Source organism: Rhamphochromis sp. 'chilingali' (genome assembly GCF_963969265.1).
Source record: "Rhamphochromis sp. 'chilingali' genome assembly, chromosome: 22".
In the NCBI taxonomy this organism is placed as follows: domain Eukaryota; kingdom Metazoa; phylum Chordata; class Actinopteri; order Cichliformes; family Cichlidae; genus Rhamphochromis; species Rhamphochromis sp. 'chilingali'.
The window spans coordinates 22775154-22795454 of NC_137950.1; the positions used below are offsets into that span (position 1 = coordinate 22775154).

Consider the following 20301-nt stretch of genomic DNA (forward strand, 5'->3'; position numbering starts at 1 on the left):
GTTATACATTACTGTATGTATTACACTCTTTTGATGTGAAATGCTCAGTTTATTCTTCAAGTACACAATGAATTATTTAAAGTCTATTGTTTTGTAAGTGTAGCTGACAAATCGAGTTAAAAGCTCATCTGTGGGAATGTAAAACAATGTAGCTACTGCTGCTTTATGTGCACATTTACAACTGTATGCTCTTTTAATGCGTAGTCATTATGTCTTTCTATAACAACCAAAAAACCAACCAGGAGCATGTATCAAAGGTGATCAAATGAAAAAAATAAAATAAATGGAAATTGGAATGTACAATCAGCGGTCTTTATGAGGTACACTTGTTTAACTGCTTGTTGTTGTAAATGTCTAAATAGCCAATCAAACATAACCAGCCAATCAACCTAGCACCTTTGGGATGTATTGAAACATTATCACATCATGGATGTCCAGCTGACAAATCGACAGCAACTTTGTCCTACTATCATGTTAATATGAACCAAAATATTTGAGCAATGTCTAAATGTGTGTCACAGAGAATTAAGGAAAGTGTTCCTGTTGAGTGTATGTGTGTGGGTGAGTGTGCAGTCCAGAGAGATCTACCTCCACGCTGTAAGCTATCCAAAATGGTAAATACTTTTTCTTCTTTCTTCTTCTTCTTCTTCTTATTATATAATATATTTTAAATTTGGTGCAGTGTTAGACTATTGCCAATTTCTAGAAAGTTGGCATTGATAAAACATTGGTTCTGGCTATTTCTTGATGTTGTATTTTAAAAGTTGCAGGTGGTAGAATTTTATTATTTGTAAATTTACATTTACAAATCACAATGTAAATTTTCACAAATTCTGAATTACAGAATTTCTCAACATTCAATTTAATAGCAATGCCTGGTGAAAGATATAGTAGATCATTTGTCTTTGGGCTCAGCGCTAAAGGGACTCTTTCATTAATTCTTCCATTAGAAACGCTGCACAATTGCAAAACTTTTCATTAAAGCTTCCTCTTGTACAATCAGTTTAAGCCTCTTAATTTCACATCTATGTAAATTTAAGAGAAGATGCTGAAGTTTGGGTTCTTTTGCACTTGAGGGATGTCAAGAAGAGAAGCATGGATTGACACATCAAATATAACTGCCATTTCTATTGCCCCCACACACTAACTATTTTAATTTGTTTATAATTATTACTCACAATTTATATTTTATTTAATAATTTCATATTATCATATTCATCATTTATAATTTAGTATATTATGACTTTTAAGAATAAGATCAAAGATAGCACTGGTTGCAGTGCGCTGTTTCCTCCGTTGCTACAGGGGGCGCTGTTCGCTTCAGTATCTCCGTATTGTCGCTCAGTTAGTGACGTGGATTTTCATTGAAGCAGTCAGTGCTGCCAGAAGCAGTTTCTCCAGCCTTATAGAGCTCTCCTTCTAACGCATTTTAACCACATTTACAAGGTGAATCCGTCGCTCTCTTTCGTCGTGTTTCACTTTTTAACACAGTTGTGCCGCAGCTGTCGAAACAGGTGAGCAGGTCGCGTAAAATGTTCACATTGCAGGGTTTTCCTGTTGCTAGTTCAGAAGTATCTGCAGTAAAAAACTACAGAAACTGGCCACTCATGTCAGTATTTCTTTGTGACAGTCCTTGTGATGTGTGTTTACTCACCACAGACTCCAGGATGAGTAAAAACAGCAAAGTGTTGAACCTGAAGGATAAAATCAGTGGGAATGAAGTGGACCTGAGCTTGTGTAATCTCACTGAGGTGCCAGTCAGGGAGCTGGTAAGTTACTCAGCTGCTTCAAAGCATACTGTAGTTTTACACTCACCGTTACTCTGCTGTGGTTTGTTCCCATTTCTGTTTCTTGGTTAAAATGTCTGTTAAATAATTACCTGCCACTAATGTCAAACTTGACTTGTAATGTGATGTTTTCCAATAGGCCTTGTTCCCCAAAGTAACAGTTGTGGACTTATCTTGTAACAACATTACCTCCCTTCCTGTGAGTATTGAACACTCAGATTAAACATTTTGTTTGTTTTTGATCAAGTTGATGCTCTTAATAATACAATTTCTTGCAAAGACTGTTTGTTTGAGAAGTTTTAGAGGTCAAAATTATTTTATCTTATTAGGTAATTGATCATCTTCAAATGTTTTAAGTATTTCTTTGTCTTAGTTACTTTTTCATTGTTTTAAAAAGTAATCACTCTTGCTTTAGTGAAGTATTTTCAGTAACTTACATTTTCTGAAACTCTGGGAGCGACAAGTTGAATTACCCTGCATGCATTCAAATGTCTTAATGAATGAGCTGGGATGTTTATAACTGCTGTGTGTCTCTTTGACTGGGTTATCCTCCTGCAGCCAGAATTCTGCAACCTGACCCACCTAGTGAAGGTGGATCTGAGTAAAAACCAGCTGACCGGTCTCCCAGATGACCTGGGGAACCTGGTGAACCTTCAGCATCTAGACCTGTACAACAATAAGCTGACAAACCTGCCAGTGAGCTTCTCTCAGCTCAGGGTGGGTGTTCTTTGATAGATGTGCATCCATTGTTTAAGTTAGCCTCATCCAGCAGCCTTAGCTTAGCATAAAGAGCTAAATTCATAGCCAGAGTTTGACCTACTGGATGTAAATCTCCTAAATCCACGGAAGACGCTAGTATATGTTTCTAAACAAAAATCCTTTGCTTTTTTGTTAACCTTTGCTGCTGATAACTTGCTGTTTTCTTACTTTGTAATTACAAGGTGTGAAGCGTGTGGTTGTTGAGGTTCCCAAGCTCAGTTTTGGCTCTTTCTGTGTGTGTCTTTGTGTTCAGAGTCTCAAATGGTTGGACCTAAAGGATAACCCACTGGAGCTTGGCCTGGCCAAGGCAGCAGGAGACTGTCTGGATGAGAAACAGTGCAAACAGTGCGCCACTAAGGTGACAGAGAGAATGACGAGTCAGCAAATTGATGATATTACCATAAATGCGTCCAATACTAAAGATCGTGGGGTTTTTTTAGGTTCTGCAGCACATGAGAGCCATTCAGGAGGAGGTCGATCATGCTCGAGAGAAACGACTTTTAAGAGAAAAAGGTAGGCAACATAATCATTCGAGAACTTCAAAAAAGTAATAACTAGGAGAAAAAAAGCTATTTTAAACTAACAAGTATACTGTTGCATTTGGTTGAGAAAACTGTTTGATACATTAAAAGAAACTGATTTGCAAAGTGGGGTCATATCCTCCCCAAGTGTTACAGGAACATATTTATCCTGTGTATCGTCCACACAAACAACACATTTTTGAAGTTGTGTGAAATGTAGCGGAAACTTCATCTGTAGCTTTAAAAAAACAAATGCAGTGGAATACAGTGAAGTTAAGTATTTCTTACTGAGATCCAGGGTTGTAGAAATTATGAAAACGCACATTTAAAATGCTCTGCGTATAGTAAGGAAACTTAGATGTTATCAACCATTAGTATTCACACCGATTGATGTACATTAATGAAGCACGAGTCTCATTGTGCCCTTGGAACAGACTATAAAAGGATTTGAAAATGTTGACTGAATAAAAATGGAGGATTATAGAATTAATACTACAGAAGTGCTATTAAAACAAAAAACCCCATAAAACAGGAAAAATAATAATAATAAAAATAAATAATAAATGAATGAATAATAAAAAATAATTCTGATGAAAATGTGGGACTTTGAGGGTGAATTCTATCACAATTAATATTGTTCTTACTATTAAAACATTGTGGTTAAAAGTTGCAGTGACACAGAATGATTACATGTGTAAAATAAGACTGCTATTACGCTAGTTTATTTTTACACAGGCACAAGTATGTTATGTTCCTAGTTGGGGGTTTAAAACACAAAAAGTCTAAATAGTATGAATCTAAAAAGCAGACATCAAGACAAATGAAACAAGGAAAACTATACTTACGACTTTACTGTAAAGTGTGTTCATGAATTCTTTCATTCAGTCATGCATTGCTCCACCACTCAAATCTATCATTGTTAAAAATCTGAGTTTTCAGTTAGATAAATGTATTTAAAGGTTAGTGCAGACTCGCACAATAATTTTATGGGTTGTTTTTGTTCTGGATTATTTGAAAAAGTATCGCAAACAACAGACTGAGAGGATCGTTGTTAATGGGAGTCTTGTTGCCGCTGTGAAAAGAAGTAAATGCACTTCATCTCATTTATGGACAGCAGGAAAAAGCTCCCTGAAATACAAGCTTATAATGTCCCAGCAAGAATAAATCTGTGTAATTGCATCTCTTCTGGCCACATTTCCTTCATCCTTTAATCAGAGCTGGAGAGGAAGAGGGAGGCGAAGCAGAGGGAGAGGGAGGCCAGAGAGAGGGAGGCTCGCAAACGGGAAAAGGCAGAGGAGAAGGAGAAGAGGAGGAAAGAGTACAATGCTCAGAAGGCAGCACTGGCTGCACAAGAGCAACAGAAGAAGAAAAGTGAGGAGAAGAAGAAGAAGAACGGACAGGCAGCAGGTGGTAAATCTATTGAAATAGAAAGTATTCGTATCTATGTTTGAAGACTTTATTCAGCTTGTAACAGGCCTTTTCTTTTTTCCTTTTTCTTTGAAATGCACAAATCACTCAAAGTGGTCAGAAAATCTTTTATTTCTGGTTTGACGAGTCACTCTGATATCAAGCATGTGTTTCGTTACAGCAGATAAAAAGGTCGCTGTGGAGTCTAAGCCTAAACCTTGCCGTTCTGTCATTGGTCTGATCTTCAAGCTCCTCCTCCTGCTGCTTGTGGGATTGGCTGGAGTCGCCGCTGTCTGTCACCTGACTGACCTGCAAAAGGAAGCTTTCTGTCTGCCGATAAACGCCGCAGTGGACGACGGCCTATCCTGGGCCAAAGAGCAGCAGATTGTGCTCAGACAGCTGGTGCAGAATCTGTCGACTGCAGCGAAAGAGTTTCTCGAATCCACACAAACATCTAAGAACTAAATACTCAAGCCTCCATCAAAGCTCAGAGCTCCAGGTTTTCCACTATCACCTGTGAACCAAGGGATTTTGTGTGTTTGTTTTTTAAATATGAGAAATCATGAGTCTCATTAAAATGGGTAACCCTGCATCTCCTTACCATGTTTGTGATGCTGGGGAGGTGAAAGGTCTGTACAGATAAATGACAATGGAACAGGTGTGAAAACCATCTTAAATTCCTATGGAATTGTCTCTCTTGTACCCTCTTTGTACTACAGTGTGTTTTTTAAAAAAGAAGAAGAAGTAATCATCTTAAATGTCTCCCTGTCAACCATGTTTTGCACTTTGACCAGCAGCCAGCTGGTTTGTTTTCTGTGCATTACACGGAGCACAGGCTGTATTTGAGAGACGTTCAGTGAAGTGTCAGGGGGCCCTGTCTGTGCTGCACCAGTCACATGTTAGCTGCCAGTCACAGTTGTCCATTTGCCAGTGTTAGATTAGGCAGTCTGAGCATGTGCAGTAAAAGCTGTGTCAATACAAAGCCTTTCCAGCCATATAGTCAACCCTCCTTAATTTTGCACTTTGGAGTCCAAATGATAGAAGTGGATTTTATGTTGTCACAGCTTATATCCTCAGCCGGCAAAACATTTTCAGTCACACGAATACCAAAGATATCAGAGGTAATTAAGAAAAAGTGTCGGTATTATCCAGCAGAGAGCAAAATCTCTTGTTTAGTACATCCTGTTTCCTGCTTCCAGATCTTTAACAAGAGCAAAAATCCCCTTTCTGACGGTGTAAAGTTGCTTAACCACAAATCGAATCCCGTTTAATAAAAGAAAAGGGCAATTTCAACAGCACATCTCGGTTTTTCTGCATAATAAATAAATGCTGCTGTAGTACGTGCAAGAAATCTGTCTGCACAAATAAATAAAGTGTAATTCATTACTTTGATGGTGTATGAATGTCATAGATCTTTATCAATAGGAAAGGATGGCCTCCATCCAGTGGCCCAACAACCATCTTCCAAGATTGAATTCGATGTCTTCCATTTCACTATAAAGCTCTGTTTCCTTTATGTGCGTTTATAATAAAAAAAAAACAGCAAATCAGAAAACAAACGTTTACCTTGAAAGCTCAATGTGCAAATTTAGAAATACTAAATAATTTCAGTTCTGATATAAATTAAAGCTCAGCCAATGCTGATGATTCTAATACAACAGGTCATTTTAAACTTGATAACTCTTTTTTTTTCATAAATCCTGCACAGATTGTATCATTTCATAGATTTTTCCTGCTTCCCAACTGTGAGTATTTATCGCAGACCTAATTTTTCAGTAACAATGTACAAACTGTAAATTTGTCTTTAAACTGGACTACCAATAAACAAGCTTTGCTACTGTCGCAATAAATGAATGTTTTATTCAGATGCAGCGGTGAAGGACAAATAAAACTCATTCAGATATTCTGTTTCAAACATCTTTAGTTGTGAATTTCATTCATTTTCACTTTATTGAAAGAGTGGTGTGCTGTTTTTAAAAGCGTGGCATGTCTATCTATGTCTTTCTAACCCCCAAGACTGCTAGTTCAATGTGCATATTGAATTAGCAGTGTAAATAAAAAGCCTTTTAAAAAAAAATCTGTTTTTTTGTGTAATTTTCCTGTCGGCATAATTAAATGTGCTGCAAAACATATTTGGCTCATATATTGTTTGTGACAGAATAACACCTTGGTGACAAGAAAATGCCGTCAATAGGTTCAGGTCTAGTTTTGTCTTTGTTAATGTAAAATATAGTGTTCAGTCTCTGCACTGCCATTTCATGACATTAGCTGCAGACAATAAATAAAGGCAGGACTTGTACTATGCATTTTTTTTTAAGTTCCATCTCTCCTCTGCTAATTCGACGTATTTCAGCTTTAGCATAGCATTCAAAATAGTGTTGAGGTGGTGCAATATGGAATAGAAGAAATGGTCAACATCCTGGTCATTTATGTAAACGCTGACACGTTTCTTTAGTTATAACCCCAACAAGTTGGATAGTTGGCTTCCTGGGTTTTGCAGTTTGGTGAAATGTTTAACGTTGTTGTAAAATGTTGTGAAACATAAAGTACTCAGGTGATGGAGAAAGTAATAGAGAATCAGTGTGTAATGAGCCTGAATGTAGCTTCTCTGGAGCTTCTGACTTTATTACATCAATGTGACAAACAGGTGGAGCTCATGTGATTATTTGGTATGTTATATGTTAAAGCACCAGGATGGGCTTGGTGGTGAAATGCAGCTTAGAAGGTCAAAAAAGAACTATAATGCTCATATTCAAGTTACCATTGATGATCATTGTTAGTGTTTAAGAAAACATCTTGATCCACTTTTACAGCTGCACTAAGACACCTCAGAGGACTCTGTGCTGTTAGAGCCATTCTCCAAAACTAGACTAAAACTAAACTAAACGAGCTAGAAATTGCAAACAATACCACAAACATTACTCAGAATGCACTCCTTGGACAATTGAAACCTGAGACTATAAACCACCTAATATGACCAACAAAGCGTTCCGTTTTAGCTGCCGCTGCCATCCATTAGCTTTTTGTCTAATACGACCATTTTGTGTGAATGAAGTCTGGGAAACCACAACAAATAAGTTTTTAAAAAAAAGAAAGAAAATGGGTGGAAAGTGCCTTTAGTGGCGGTTCGTGTTTCCTAAATCAGATTTTCCAAAATAGGGTTGGAAGGAAATTCAATTAAAGGTTTGGTGTCACAACTGAAGTTAATGTAGCAATTCTTCAAAAAAAAAAAGTACCTCTCAGTTCAAGTCTAACAAAACAAGACTGAAAGAAATCATTTCAGTCTTGAACAATCATTCAAGCAGCCACAATGCAATCTGCTTTTCGTTAGGTCCATGTTTTTGGGAGAATTACTTTTTTTGAGGGTAATTTTGAGAAAAAAAAGTACATTATATCACCTGTTTTGGAATTTCTATATATCTTTTCCCTATTTTAAGGGCTCAGAAGTAATCCATTTTACAGCTCCATGAGGCCTGTTCCATCATTATTTAATGACAAATTAGGCAGATAAATCTGGAGTTCATCTGGAGTTGATTTCAAGTCTTAAACTTGATGGGGAAAAAACCTTTCACAGGTCAGCAATCAACAGATGTCTTTATAAAAAAGGAAATCCTGACAGTTTAAGAATCATCTGGATTGTATTCTTCAATAGCCCAGTCAGTCACATGATCTGAACCCAGTGTAGCATGGTTTTCAGTTACTGAAGGCCGAAAGACCCACAAAGAAGCAGAAACTGAAGGTGGATGCAGATGAAAGCGTGCATTTCAATCACATCTCTGCTCTTTGATATGAAATCCACTGTGGTTGTGTACAGGGACAAAAATCACAAATATGACATGTCCAAAAACTTATGGACCTAACTGCAGAACTCCCTTAAGGTGTAGACTAGCATTAGCTTGTATCACACTTGTGCTAATATCACACAGTAATGATACGACTTAACTGAAGTTGATGAGGAGAAGAGGAAAATTTTAATTAGTTTGTTAGTTACGATCTTATATTCTGCCCTTCTCCCCTTTTCTGGGAGGCAGTGGGGAGGTGGAGCGTACAGCCCGATCCGGCGGGGAGGTCTGGGAAGCCAGATTGGGCGCCCCCCTTCCGGCTCTCCTCTCTGCTCTCTCCTATCTTGTCCCTTTTGTGTTACTTCTCTCTATCATCATTTCTACCCCTTTGAAGAATTTAGGCTCCATAAATGCTAAAGAGGTAAGTATTATTTCTCAGTTGCAGTGAATAGATAGAAAATAAACTGTAGGAAACTAAACAGAAGAAAGGAGAAGAAAAATAACAGTTTAACATAAACCAGTGACACGCTCTAGGGCCTGATCAACCCTGGCAGGGCCTCCTTATATGAGGGGGTCTAGTGATAATGGCCGAAACACCCGATGAATCCAAGGTCCACTACTGACGATGTGTCCTAAACTTTAAAATGATAATCTAGATCAGATCTCTAATCCCTAAACCTAACCAAGGAAGGAAAATGGCAGATTAGCCTGGGTAAGACCAAAAGTTGAGGCACAGAACGATGTGTACTGCTGGTAAAGTTTCTGGGCTGCCTTTCCTCATGACAGCCATCCCTCAAGAGTCTCTCCATCTAAAGCAATGCATCAGGGACTGTAACATCTAGTCCTTTTTCCTGAATCTCAAGACCTCATGAATGTCCATTGTTGACTGAATAGGAGGACAGTGAGATTTAGGAGTATGAAGTATGAAAATAAACATGGCAATAAAGCTCCCGCAGCTGGCATTTAATGTTTGACACCAACCAGTTTTCAGCAACAAAATTGAGAAAAATATGTGACATTAAGAGGAATATGAGACTTTAATGTATAAGAGATGTGTAAATAACACATTAGGCTGTGGTTTTTAATGGCTGTGCATCAGTAAGTGGAAAAAAGCTCTTAATTTCATTCTGGGGACAGAGTGAATAATTAAAAAGAAGTAGCGCCTAATGCTGCTGAAAGCTGGTGACTAAAACCATCAGTTTGGTCCAATTTGAAGTTTAGTTTCAAAAAGTCAGAACTGGTCAATAGAAATACTGAACCAAACATAAAAACATCACCTTTCAATTTTAAGTGTAAAGCTTCTCCAAACAAAGGACACCAAAGATATTAACTTGGTTTATAGATAGAGAAGCACAAATCTTTGCATTGGCAAGTGATTTCTAGTTTGCTAAGGTGGTACGCAATCAATATAAAGTGAACCAGCTCCACTAAAAACATCAGCCACAGCATCTTTCATTTCATTTTACTCCTCGGGTCGGAGATGACAACGGTTAAATCAATGTCTCGACTACAGTACACGATTTGATACGTGAGGATGAAAGTTTGATGTCATATTCACACCTATGCATTTGTTTTTCAACAGTGTTCAGGTTACAATTTGCAGGTTTTTTCCTCCGCAAAGTCCAACATCCAGCAAGATCACACCAAAACCACCAAGACGAATTCCACAAACCTGGTGAAGCGTATCCAAAAAGGAAGAACCCATTCAACTCTATTGTGAATCTGGATTTCCTTATTTAAAATTGTATAATGAGGTATGGCTTTGTCCTTGTCTGCCTCTGTTTGTCTTATAATCAGAATTTTTTGCCACTATGTGACAGAAAATAACATTTCTTGTGACTCGAATACAGAATTCTGTTGCAAGTTTTCAGATTCACATGTCATCCTGTCACATCATCCTGCTTCACAAGCTGAAGTCTTTAGAAGGTGAGTGAGAAGCTCAGTATAGAACCTCACTGTGAGAGCAGTTCAGGTCCGCTGCTGCAGGTCTGTCTGTAATCTCGTTCCTTCACGTGAGCTGCATCGTCCAGCAGCTTCGTCCGAACGGACTCATCTACCGTCAGCTCGAGTGTCACCTCTTTAAACACTGCACACTGCGACACCTGCAGCAAGCAAGACTTTGTATTGAATTCCCAAAGAAAAGGTTTATTTTATAGAGCATATCCACAATTCCACACAGTGGGATCTGGTTACCTCTTGGAAGTGGAGCTTCTTGAACATGGTGATGCTGACCTGGTTCTCCAGCCCGATCTTTGCTTGGAACTTTCTGACTCCGAGTTTGGTGACTCCTGATGGAGGAAAACACGCTAATCACCACCATAAAATAACTGTTTTTTACAAATGTAATGTAAAAACTGTACTATACTGTCTACAGTACTTAAAAAAAGGCTGAAAAAATCTTTCATTTCCATACAGAAATCTTTAAAAGTCTGACAGACTGTTCTGGCTGCCTCACCATAGCACATCATCATACGTGTCACCTCCTTTCCGATGCCCTTGCCTCTGTAACTGGGCTCTGTTAAAAAACAAACAATAAAAACACTTCTTCTTTATCACAGAATCAAAACAATGTAACAACTGAACAAAAAGTCTGCACCGAGCATGTAAAAATGCACTGATTGCTCTCTTATAGATGTTTTTAAGAACCTGCTATCATGATCTCCAGCTCAGCCAGCGAAGGGTCTGTTGGATCAGTCAGGAAGATGTTGACATCTCCCACCATGCACTGCTCCTCCTCCACACTGGGGTCAGCCCACTGCTGCTTGTCCAAAATTATGAACGTGCACTCTGGAAAGGCAACATAAAAACACACAAACACAATGAAAATGCTTTTCTTGGCATTGCTTTCCTATCATGTCTACTGACGGCTCCTCACTGTCGTCATCTTCCCTCCAGCTCTTCTGCATGTCGTACTCCTGATCCAGGGTCAGCGGCTCTGAAGCGGTCAGCTGCTGCAGCTCCGGAGACTTCATCCACTCATGATACCTGGATGAAGTTAAACTCACTAATAAAGACGCCCAGGAAATATGAAATAACAAAGACAGCTGGTTACTATGATCAAACTAAATTACTCAGAAATTGAAACATTTGCTGTAATAATAAAAAATAAATAAATAATGGGTTGAGAAAAATCTATTATTGCCAGAATTACGGTAATTATGAACTATATGTTTTAATACAGATATGATATGGGAGGTACTTGTGATTTTGCTGTGAAAAAGGCTATAATAGAAGACAACTGTGGCAGATATGCATCTTGCTTCTGGCTCAACCTGTTCAGGAGTTCTCCAGCTGGCTATGTCAATAAAACTGCTGCATGACAAACTATTTAACTAACTTTTACAGCCACACTCACATGTAAAGAAGCATCCGATGGAAAAACAAACGATGAGCTGAATGAGAACTCAGAGAAAAACATCTGCATGACTGTGTGGCTCAGTCATTTTATTTCAGTGTTATATGACAGGTTATCTCTAACATTAATTTAGGGGGATGACCAGTTTAGAAACACTCTTATAGTGCAATACATCTTAACGAGTTGCAACACAATAGTTAATAGTGCAAAAGCAGAGAAAAGGCTAAGATTATGCCTCCTTTTTCCAGGTTTCACACTTCGCAAAGCCTTTGAAAGACCACGTATTTGATACCTCTGCCTTAAAACATACTCTTTACTAAAGACAAATAATGTGTCATTAAGCAGTAAATATGACCTGAACGGATTAATCTTTATTCTTTGTATTGCCTTTCCTTGTGCAGTTGTAAATGCTATTGTAAACAAATGTTTTATACTTAGCACTAAAAGACTGTCACATAAAGAGACACACACATTGTAACAAAATGTGGTGATAAGAAGAGGAATAAAAGGGGCAGAGGACAGTAAACAGCTGTGATGCGGGGATCGCTTCCACTAACAGCTGTTCACGTTACCTGGGCACGTGGTTTACGTTGTAAGGAACCAGCACGACTCTGTGTCCCTCCAGTAAAGTGTTCTCGTTTATCTTCATGGCATCAAACCGCTGATGAAGCTGTAATAACTTTAAAAGCGATCCACGTTTCTGCTCAGACACCGCTTCCGCATACACGCTTCCTGCAGCTGCGCACAGGAGTCACACAGACAGGAGGCGCCACCTGCCGGACAGGATTAGGAAGCACGAAAGGCAGGGAGGTTTTGTTTTGTTTTTGCAGAACTTTATTTGAAATTGTAAAGTGAACAGTCAATCATTCCAGTTCAGTTTGTACAGTAGACATTCAGGGCAAATAAGAGTAACAATAAGCAATACAATGAAAATGAAAATAAGAGGGGTAAATAAATAAATAAAGAAGAAAAAAAGGGATGTGACAGACTTTATAGTAGCTTTGTGCTTGAAAATTGTATCTGTGACAGCTCATTTGTTGAAAATTTCTGGATGAATTTCAATTAATGATAAACCTTTTTAATTTGAATTCCATTTAAGAGAGTTTAAGTAATATTCAATTTCAATTAAAAACAAACTAAATATTGGGATTGAGTTTTGAAATTTACATTTATGCATGTGGAATTTCCCTAGTAAGATATTAAGATTGACAATGGCACATAATTTATTTTCTTTGGTTTCAAAGTAAGTGATAATGTCCTTCCGGGGAGTTTAAACTTCTAACACTAACCTGTGACTCATGGATGAACCAGTCATGTGCTTACACATAACAGACATTTTGGCAAAGAAACTATTTTAAATGATTTTAAATTGTATAAAATTTTGTAGCATTTTTGTATCAAGATATTAGCATAAAACCTCCATGATGTACAGTGTGCCCTTAAGTTTGAGGAAGCTGGACAGTGTGGACAACTAAAGAAGTGACAAGTCTAACCAACTATCAGCAGCTTCTGAAAGTCATATCCTTGAGAAATATCCCAAACAAATCAATGAAAGACCTGAAACAGGACCTGAGAGATGCATCAGGCCCTTCAGTTCATCTGTCTGTTCACCCTCAGTGGAAAGGTGGCTGTCAAGAGGCTAATCTCTAGCGAGGGGAGATGGGGAGAAAAGGCTGAGGTATCCAAAATTAGACAAGAACTGGACTGAAAATCAGTGGCAACAGGTTTGATGAAGTGATGAATCCAAATGTACATTTTTGTATATTAAATTATTATCAGAGGAGAGCGGTACGACAGTGAGTGTCTACAGCCATCTGTGGAACAAAGCTGAGGCTAAATCACGGTTTGGAGTTGCATGTCAAGCAGTGGCGTCGAGCATTTTAATTTGCCAACATGTAATACCATCTGGAAAGGACTGTGTCTTTATTTCTGAGCAATGACATTGATACCAAACATATTGCCAATGCAGTAAAAGCATAGCAGGGTGAAAAACACACCTGAACGCTACCAGTCATTGATTGGCCTCCTGCAACATTATTGAAGCAGTTTGTTATCATCTTGACATAGAACAGAACAAAAGGAAGCCAACATCCAAGTAAGAATCTCCTGAATCCTGAAGATCTATTTCTGAAGACTACTGAGATAAATTACAAGGAAGATACCTGAGAGATTTCAGGCTGTGTAGAAGAATAAAGGCAGTCATACCAAATTTTGACTTTAGTTAGAATTTTCAAATTACAGCATTTTCATCTATGTTTGCACATATTTTAATAACTTGCTGAACCTATTTCCCATTTTCTTTGTAAAACACAAAGAAAGGATGAGTGGCTCAAGACTTTTGCACAGTACCGTAAAGATTATGAAAGTTTTTTCTGTTTTTCTAAAGAAAAGAGAAAAAAAAGAAAAAGTGACTATCCCATCCACTTATTTGTAAGATTTTTTGTAATAAAAATAATAATTATAATAATTACAATTTGTAATAACTAGTCATTTTAAGATATAATATAGTATAATATAATGTAATTTTAAAAACACACAAAAGAAAATCACGGAACAACAAACTCAAGACCATTTATCCCAGCTTGATATGGCAAGCATGCCTCTTTCTAACGTTGCTACACACACGATGCACTCTGGAGTTCACTCGGAAAGATCTGAGGATAAATCATAGAGGTTGAAAGACGAATAATAAGCAGGAACATGAGAATGTTTATATCAAAGTCTATATTTTGTGTTTGGCTGCTCTTATGTTGGTGGTTTAGACTGAAAATATCTCTACATTTGAAATGCTTACAAGCCAAATAAGACTTTCCTACACTGGCTTTAAGATGATCTATATTAAAATCTGAGTCTTATTACAGCATTTTTATTAAACCCTATCATCTAATTGTTATGTTACATAGTTTCTCACATTAGAATTCATATTCCTTTGTTTTAAAGTAATACATGAATCTTCAGAGAATTGCACAAAAAATGTTACTGAAACTTGTAGGAGCCCAAATATTTATTTATGTATTTATTTATTTATTTTTCACCATTTGGGGGCAGCAAAAACTCAACTTCGTGCTGATCTGATGAATTTAAGTCCATTTTTTTTAGTTCTGATTTGTTCAATATCAGCTACAGAAGATGACACCTGAAAATACATTTGCTAAATGTTGCACAGCAGCAGCTGAAAACAACACTTTGAGAGCAGTGAACGAAGAGAGTAAAGCTACAGGTCAAAAAACTAAACAATGAGCTTTTCTCAGCTTTTTTCCTTTGATGTATTCCAGAGTTTCCTGTAGAAATTTTTCTTAACAAATGGTAGATGATTGATTCATACTTATTTTATTTCATTTTTGATATCTACTCATATGAGGATGCTTTTAGCGTTAGGTGGGTCTGCGCAGTCCGTGCCACAGTGTGACGGGCTCCTGTGCCGTGTTGACCATGTCTATCCAGTGCTGCAGCTGAGGACCCCTGGAGTACATGAAGGGACCCAACACCACCACTCCCAGAGGGGTCGGAGGTTCTGAGAGGAAAAGAAACAGAACCAGTGAGAAATGTTATCTTCTGAAGATGCTGTTTTTTACTTATTTTTTTAATAATAAATTCCTAAGAGGAAACATTTTTAAAAAGGGAAAAAATAAGTTTTTTTCTGTTACACATAAACTTTGAATAAGAACCTTTATTTCCAATGGACAGTTTGTAAAAACCCGTAAAGCATTAAAGACAAATTAACAGTAATGCCTAACCTTGGACTCTCCAGACTGATAACATTTTATTAAATATGATTATACCTCTACTAATAAACAACTCAAAAAACTCAATAAATATAAATAATATAACTATAAACAAGAAACATGCTTTTCAGTATACTTGGAGCTTTTCTAACATTTTACTTCTTTAAAAGAAGCCCTAAAACACTCGACATTCTTTAAATGTCAGGTAGGTGAGGTCTTATTGTTATTGTCAGAAGTTATATGTCAGAAATTAAAATTTTAAAATGACAAAGATGAGTGTTTGATGAAAAGCTTTTAATGCCTATCTTATGAAACACTGACACATTGATCATTTCCATTAATCTCCAAACAAAGTTTAGATCTGAAGTTCAGCCCATCCAACAGTCACCTGAGCGGACGCTGCTCGGCTGCTGCAGCTCAAACCTCACGCAGGCCTCGTCCAGGTGCTGAGGTCGCAGTTTAAAGGTCGACCTGAAGTTGAAGTAGGGGTCATTTTCACCTTTCACCACACAGCTGCGCTTCATCTTCACCACCTGAGTGTGCTTTTGTAAGCTCACCTGGACACACACACCTTAGAAACACACACAGGTGCTGTATTACCGGACATTCCTTTGGTCATAACCAGATTTATCTCATACTTTCTTTCTTTTGTAGATAAACAGTGGATTTGTGTACTCTACACAAGCTCCATCCACAACCATAAATCACCTCGTACCTGCGTCTGTGAGCAGCTGTATGCCTCGAGCCCTCAAAACCACCACTGAAAGGCGCTGCAGGGACCTACTGTAGCTGAGAGATATCTGCACATCCCCCAGCTCTGAACACTGACAAGCACAGCAATCATGAACTTTTAGCTTTGCACTCATGTGCAGTACGGTGTGTGTGTGTGTGTGTGTGTGTGTGTGTGTGTGTGTGTGTGTGTGTGTGTGTGTGTGTGTGTGTGTGTGTGGTTGTTTGGTGTGTACCTGTGGGTCTTCCTCAGTCTCAAGGTCTCTCCAGAGCACCCTGCCAGCCTGACCGAACTCCCCCTCCAGAGAAAACAGCACCCTACCCACCACATGGCGTTTACCATCCTGCTCCACACTCAGCACACACACACTCAGGGTGCTGTGAAGCACACGCAACGCTGACACCTGTGGAGCCATTGTACTCATTCCTCAACATCAAAAAGCAGATTTCATATATCCACAATATTTATCTGAGCTATGACCTCAGTCAGTCTTTCTCTGTGTACTGAATGAACTCTGATAAATTGTTGTTCTTAGTATTTAATCACTGCAGAATGGGAACAATACTGTTGCCAATACAGAAATTAGACCTTCACCCATGATTCTGAAGTCAAGTGTGAAATTGCACAGACTGCGTTCAGTTTTGTTGCTCCTAGCTCCCAACGCTCCCTTTAAACATTCAGAGAATGATATCCTTCAAGCATTTTATGATCATCCATCCATCCATCCATTCGCTTCCGCTTATCCTTTTTCAGGGTCGCAGGGGGCGCTGGAGCCTATCCCAGCTGTCATAGGGCGAGAGGCGGGGTACACCCTGGACAGGTTGCCAGTCTGTCGCAGGGCCAACATACAGGGACAGACAACCATTCACACTCACATTCATTCGCACATTCACACCTAGTGACAATTTGGATTATCCAGTTAACCTATCCCCACAAGCTGCATGTCTTTGGACGGTGGGAGGAAGCCGGAGTACCCGGAGGGAACCCACGCAAACACGGGGAGAACATGCAAACTCCACACAGAAAGACCCCGGCCTGATGTTGGAATTGAACTCAGGACCTTCTTGCTGTGCGGCAACAGTGCTAACCACCGTGCCACCGTGCTGCCATTTTATGATCATTATACTAAAAATTAGAAAAATCTCTGTGCCCATCTGACCCTCCATCTCTTCTTCCTCTCTCTCAGTGGGTGTATTACTCGGGACCTGGGTAGCAGTATTTGTCCCCTTTCACATCTCCAGTCAAAACATTATAAAAACATAAATGATATCAGCTTTAAATAAAAGTTAAGGAAATCATTTTTGTCTTCTCTTTTGTCTCTAACTTCTAGATGTGAACTTCTGGAAACTTTTCTGCCCTCACCTGGAAAATGAAGCAGTCGGTGAACTCGGGGTCTGGACCCGTGCCCCGGGCCTTGGCTTGACGGGGCCGCCTGTCATCAGGGAGAAGTCTGAGCTCCACCATCGTGACGTTGCCATGGAAACGTGGAGGGAGGTTGCTGAGGCGGAGCAAGAAGACCATGAGCTGTTCGCTGCTGTGTCGATACTCCACGGAGAAGCAGAGGCGGGAGACCATGCCGGGAGGGGGGGCCACCACCTCATTTAGAGGAGGTACAGAGTAGAGACCAGCCAAAACCGTCCCCACTGGGTACCAGCCTGAAGGAAACAGCAAAATATCACAGTTTTTCTTCAACTTAATGAAAGCTATGTGATACTTTGGTGTAATTGTCAGGCCCAGGACTGGCCCTGTTGGTTTGAAGGAGTGTAGGTGAGCTGGTCCCCCCCAAAGCGCCACATCTGTCCAGACTGAAACGTCTTAACAACAATAATATCTTCTTCAGGTGATCGTAGGTGAATGCTCTTATTATCCTCTTATGTTTCCACAAGCATAAAACCAGCACCAACAAAGTGGCTCTAACTGTCTTGATACGCTGTCATATAAAAAGAAGCAATGACCTACTCCTCACTGAGAGCGACCCACGATGAGCCAGTACGTCCCGCTGGGGATCCTCCTCCTCTTTCTTGTCCTGCTCGTTATTTTTCCGATCTCCATGGTTTTGTGTGATGAAGCGAGGAGGTAGAGTGAAAGCGATCTCACGGGGCCTTCCACACATAGAGACAAATAATATTAAATGAGTGTTGAGTGGTGCTGCAACTGCCTTTAGCAAATAGCTGTCAGTGGTCAGAGATGTCAGTAAAAGTCTGACTAAATTCCTCACAAACTGAAAATAATAGACGCTCTCGTTCTCACACAAAAAATCTTGGAAAAAAAGGGAAATATGGGCTATTAAACAACATCTGTTAAAAACTAGAAACAAGATCTAACAGATAAAGACTTAAACATATACTAGCCAATAGAAGATATGCTGGCTTTATGTCGTGAAATACATTTTTAATCTTTAGTCTATAAAGATTGATATTTTCTCAGTACTCATGGGCCCAATCACAACCCAAATTGTTATAGTTTTGTCACTGAGTTTTAGTGTTAGTGTGCTGGCAAACACCTGCTGAAGAACTCAAATCTGCCTTAGTGATTCCTGCTACAGGAGGTATCTCCAGGACCACACAGATTCACAAGGACAAACCAATATGAGCCATAGTGTAATACTGGGAGCCACCTGCAATCACTGATGAGGACCGTGTGATAAAGCGGAAAGCCTCTGAGTCTTATTAATATGTAATATTTTTTTAATTAATAAATTAATGCTTCAAGAGCCCGTATGTAGATATTTTATGTAAAATGCTCACTAACGTGGCCCAGGAGCCCTGAGACACCAGGATCACTGGAGCAGAGCATGCCGGGACTGAAGGCACTGCAGAGAGCAGCTCTTCATACTGCATCTGCTCTTTTTTCCTCCTCCTTAGGTAGCACACTATCAGAATCAGCAGCAGCAACAGCAACAGGACACCCACAGACAGACCAACAGCAAGCTGTAACATGTGATCTGAACAAAACACAAAGAGGAGGAACGATAGGGTGTAATACAGGTGTATCACAGGCAGTAGGTTTAATCTAGATTCCTGCTCACCAGCCATGAAGAGGTCAGCTCCAACACGTGAATAACTTTTCTTTCCTTGTCAGCTTTGACTCAGACAGACTCACCAGGAATGAAGCTACTGCTTAGCATTCATTGTTAATGTGAGAGGTTACCGTTTGTGACTCCGCAGAGCTGTGAGGGTGCGACACATCTGGCTGGTTCCCATGCTGTTATATGCATGGCCGGATTAATCTCTTGAGGACCCACCGGGCAAAAATTTGCCGTTGGGCTCCAGTGGAGCCTCAAATTAATTCTAAGTTAAATTAATTCACTAAACAACCAGAAACTAACTTGAGCTTTAGAGTGGAATTTATTTGTTAATTGTTTGCTTTGCATAAATTAAAAGATGAAACATTTAATAAATGGTTTTGTCTCATTTTTTCCTTGCAGAGAGACATTTTTTCGTTGGGTTTGATGGTGCTTTCTGGTTTTAAGGATTTATTTTTGTTCTTGTTCATTGTCAGAACTGACAGTCTTTTGTGATCCAGCTTAGAGACTGGCAACTACTGGCATTCATTAACTTCCTTAGTGAGCCATTGCTTCAGTTTTACACATGAAGGTCAGTTTCCCAACCATGACTAGCACCCAGTCATGCAAAATTGCAGATCTGGAAGAGTGTCCTTAAAAAACGTCACGAAAAAAAACCCTGTTAATGTCATCAAGCTGTTAGCTGTGTTGTGGTAAATTATTCTTAGAATAAGTCAGGATATTTTGGTCTCAGCTGCATTTCTCTTGTTTGTGTCTCTCTTACTTAAGTGCTGAAGTGACTCTGCTGCATCACATCTTAAAACAAGACTATGTCTTCTGTTCTTTTGATCCTTTATTAGACTTTGAATCTGAGGGAACTTGTTTTATTCAAAGAATTATCCAACCTAGTGTCACTGGGGGCTCTGTAGTACCTCATAGCTAATATAAGAGTAGCAACAGTAAGGTCCATGAGATTTTGGATAATGGCAGGATTTTTGTGATTTCTCCGTACACCTCTACAGTTGAGTTTAAATCAAACAATCAGTATGTGACTCCCAGGTGCCCTTAAGTATTCTCAAGGGGATAAAAAGATGGTCCAATGTTCCAGCACCAGGACAAAAACCACATTGTTCCTCCTGAATCTGAGGTTCAACTGGTGAACCAGGGATTCATTTCAGAGTGACTGTAGCTCAGGAGGTAGAGCAGACCATCTACTAATCAAAAGGCTGGT

General features: G+C 39.1%; 3 protein-coding genes across 7 annotated transcripts; 1 reads left to right on the forward strand and 2 right to left on the reverse strand.

Annotated features, from left to right (window-relative positions):
- The first annotated feature begins 1348 nt into the window (after positions 1-1348).
- lrrc59 (leucine rich repeat containing 59) lies at positions 1349-5064 on the forward strand. 2 transcript variants are annotated; one of them, XM_080873364.1, is made up of 8 exons: positions 1349-1514; positions 1660-1769; positions 1927-1986; positions 2346-2504; positions 2800-2904; positions 2987-3059; positions 4283-4474; positions 4659-5064. In XM_080873364.1, exons 2-8 carry the CDS (start codon positions 1668-1670, stop codon positions 4937-4939), a joined length of 972 nt encoding a protein of 323 aa, XP_080729490.1. In that variant the 5' UTR covers positions 1349-1514; positions 1660-1667; the 3' UTR covers positions 4940-5064. The 2 variants fall into 2 exon arrangements, with proteins under 2 accessions (XP_080729490.1, XP_080729489.1); XM_080873363.1 differs by having other exon boundaries at positions 1352-1514; positions 4656-5064.
- Positions 5065-5215: 151 nt separating this feature from the next.
- nat9 (N-acetyltransferase 9) lies at positions 5216-12348 on the reverse strand. Of its 2 annotated transcripts, none has more exons than XM_080873365.1 (6): positions 12184-12348; positions 11132-11241; positions 10903-11043; positions 10712-10771; positions 10450-10544; positions 5216-10358 (listed from the first exon to the last, which is right to left on the reverse strand). In XM_080873365.1, exons 1-6 carry the CDS (start codon positions 12258-12260, stop codon positions 10209-10211), a joined length of 633 nt encoding a protein of 210 aa, XP_080729491.1. In that variant the 5' UTR covers positions 12261-12348; the 3' UTR covers positions 5216-10208. The 2 variants fall into 2 exon arrangements, with proteins under 2 accessions (XP_080729491.1, XP_080729492.1); XM_080873366.1 differs by having other exon boundaries at positions 11132-11260; positions 12184-12322.
- A 213-nt stretch (positions 12349-12561) lies between these two features.
- On the reverse strand, positions 12562-19198 carry syt15 (synaptotagmin XV). 3 transcript variants are annotated; one of them, XM_080873541.1, is made up of 8 exons: positions 19095-19198; positions 18818-19010; positions 18026-18168; positions 17429-17721; positions 16302-16469; positions 16052-16160; positions 15725-15907; positions 12562-15125 (listed from the first exon to the last, which is right to left on the reverse strand). In XM_080873541.1, exons 1-8 carry the CDS (start codon positions 19099-19101, stop codon positions 14986-14988), a joined length of 1236 nt encoding a protein of 411 aa, XP_080729667.1. In that variant the 5' UTR covers positions 19102-19198; the 3' UTR covers positions 12562-14985. The 3 variants fall into 3 exon arrangements, with proteins under 3 accessions (XP_080729667.1, XP_080729666.1, XP_080729668.1); XM_080873540.1 differs by having other exon boundaries at positions 16052-16469; XM_080873542.1 differs by lacking the exons at positions 18026-18168; positions 18818-19010 and having other exon boundaries at positions 16052-16469; positions 19095-19120.
- Positions 19199-20301: the final 1103 nt, after the last annotated feature.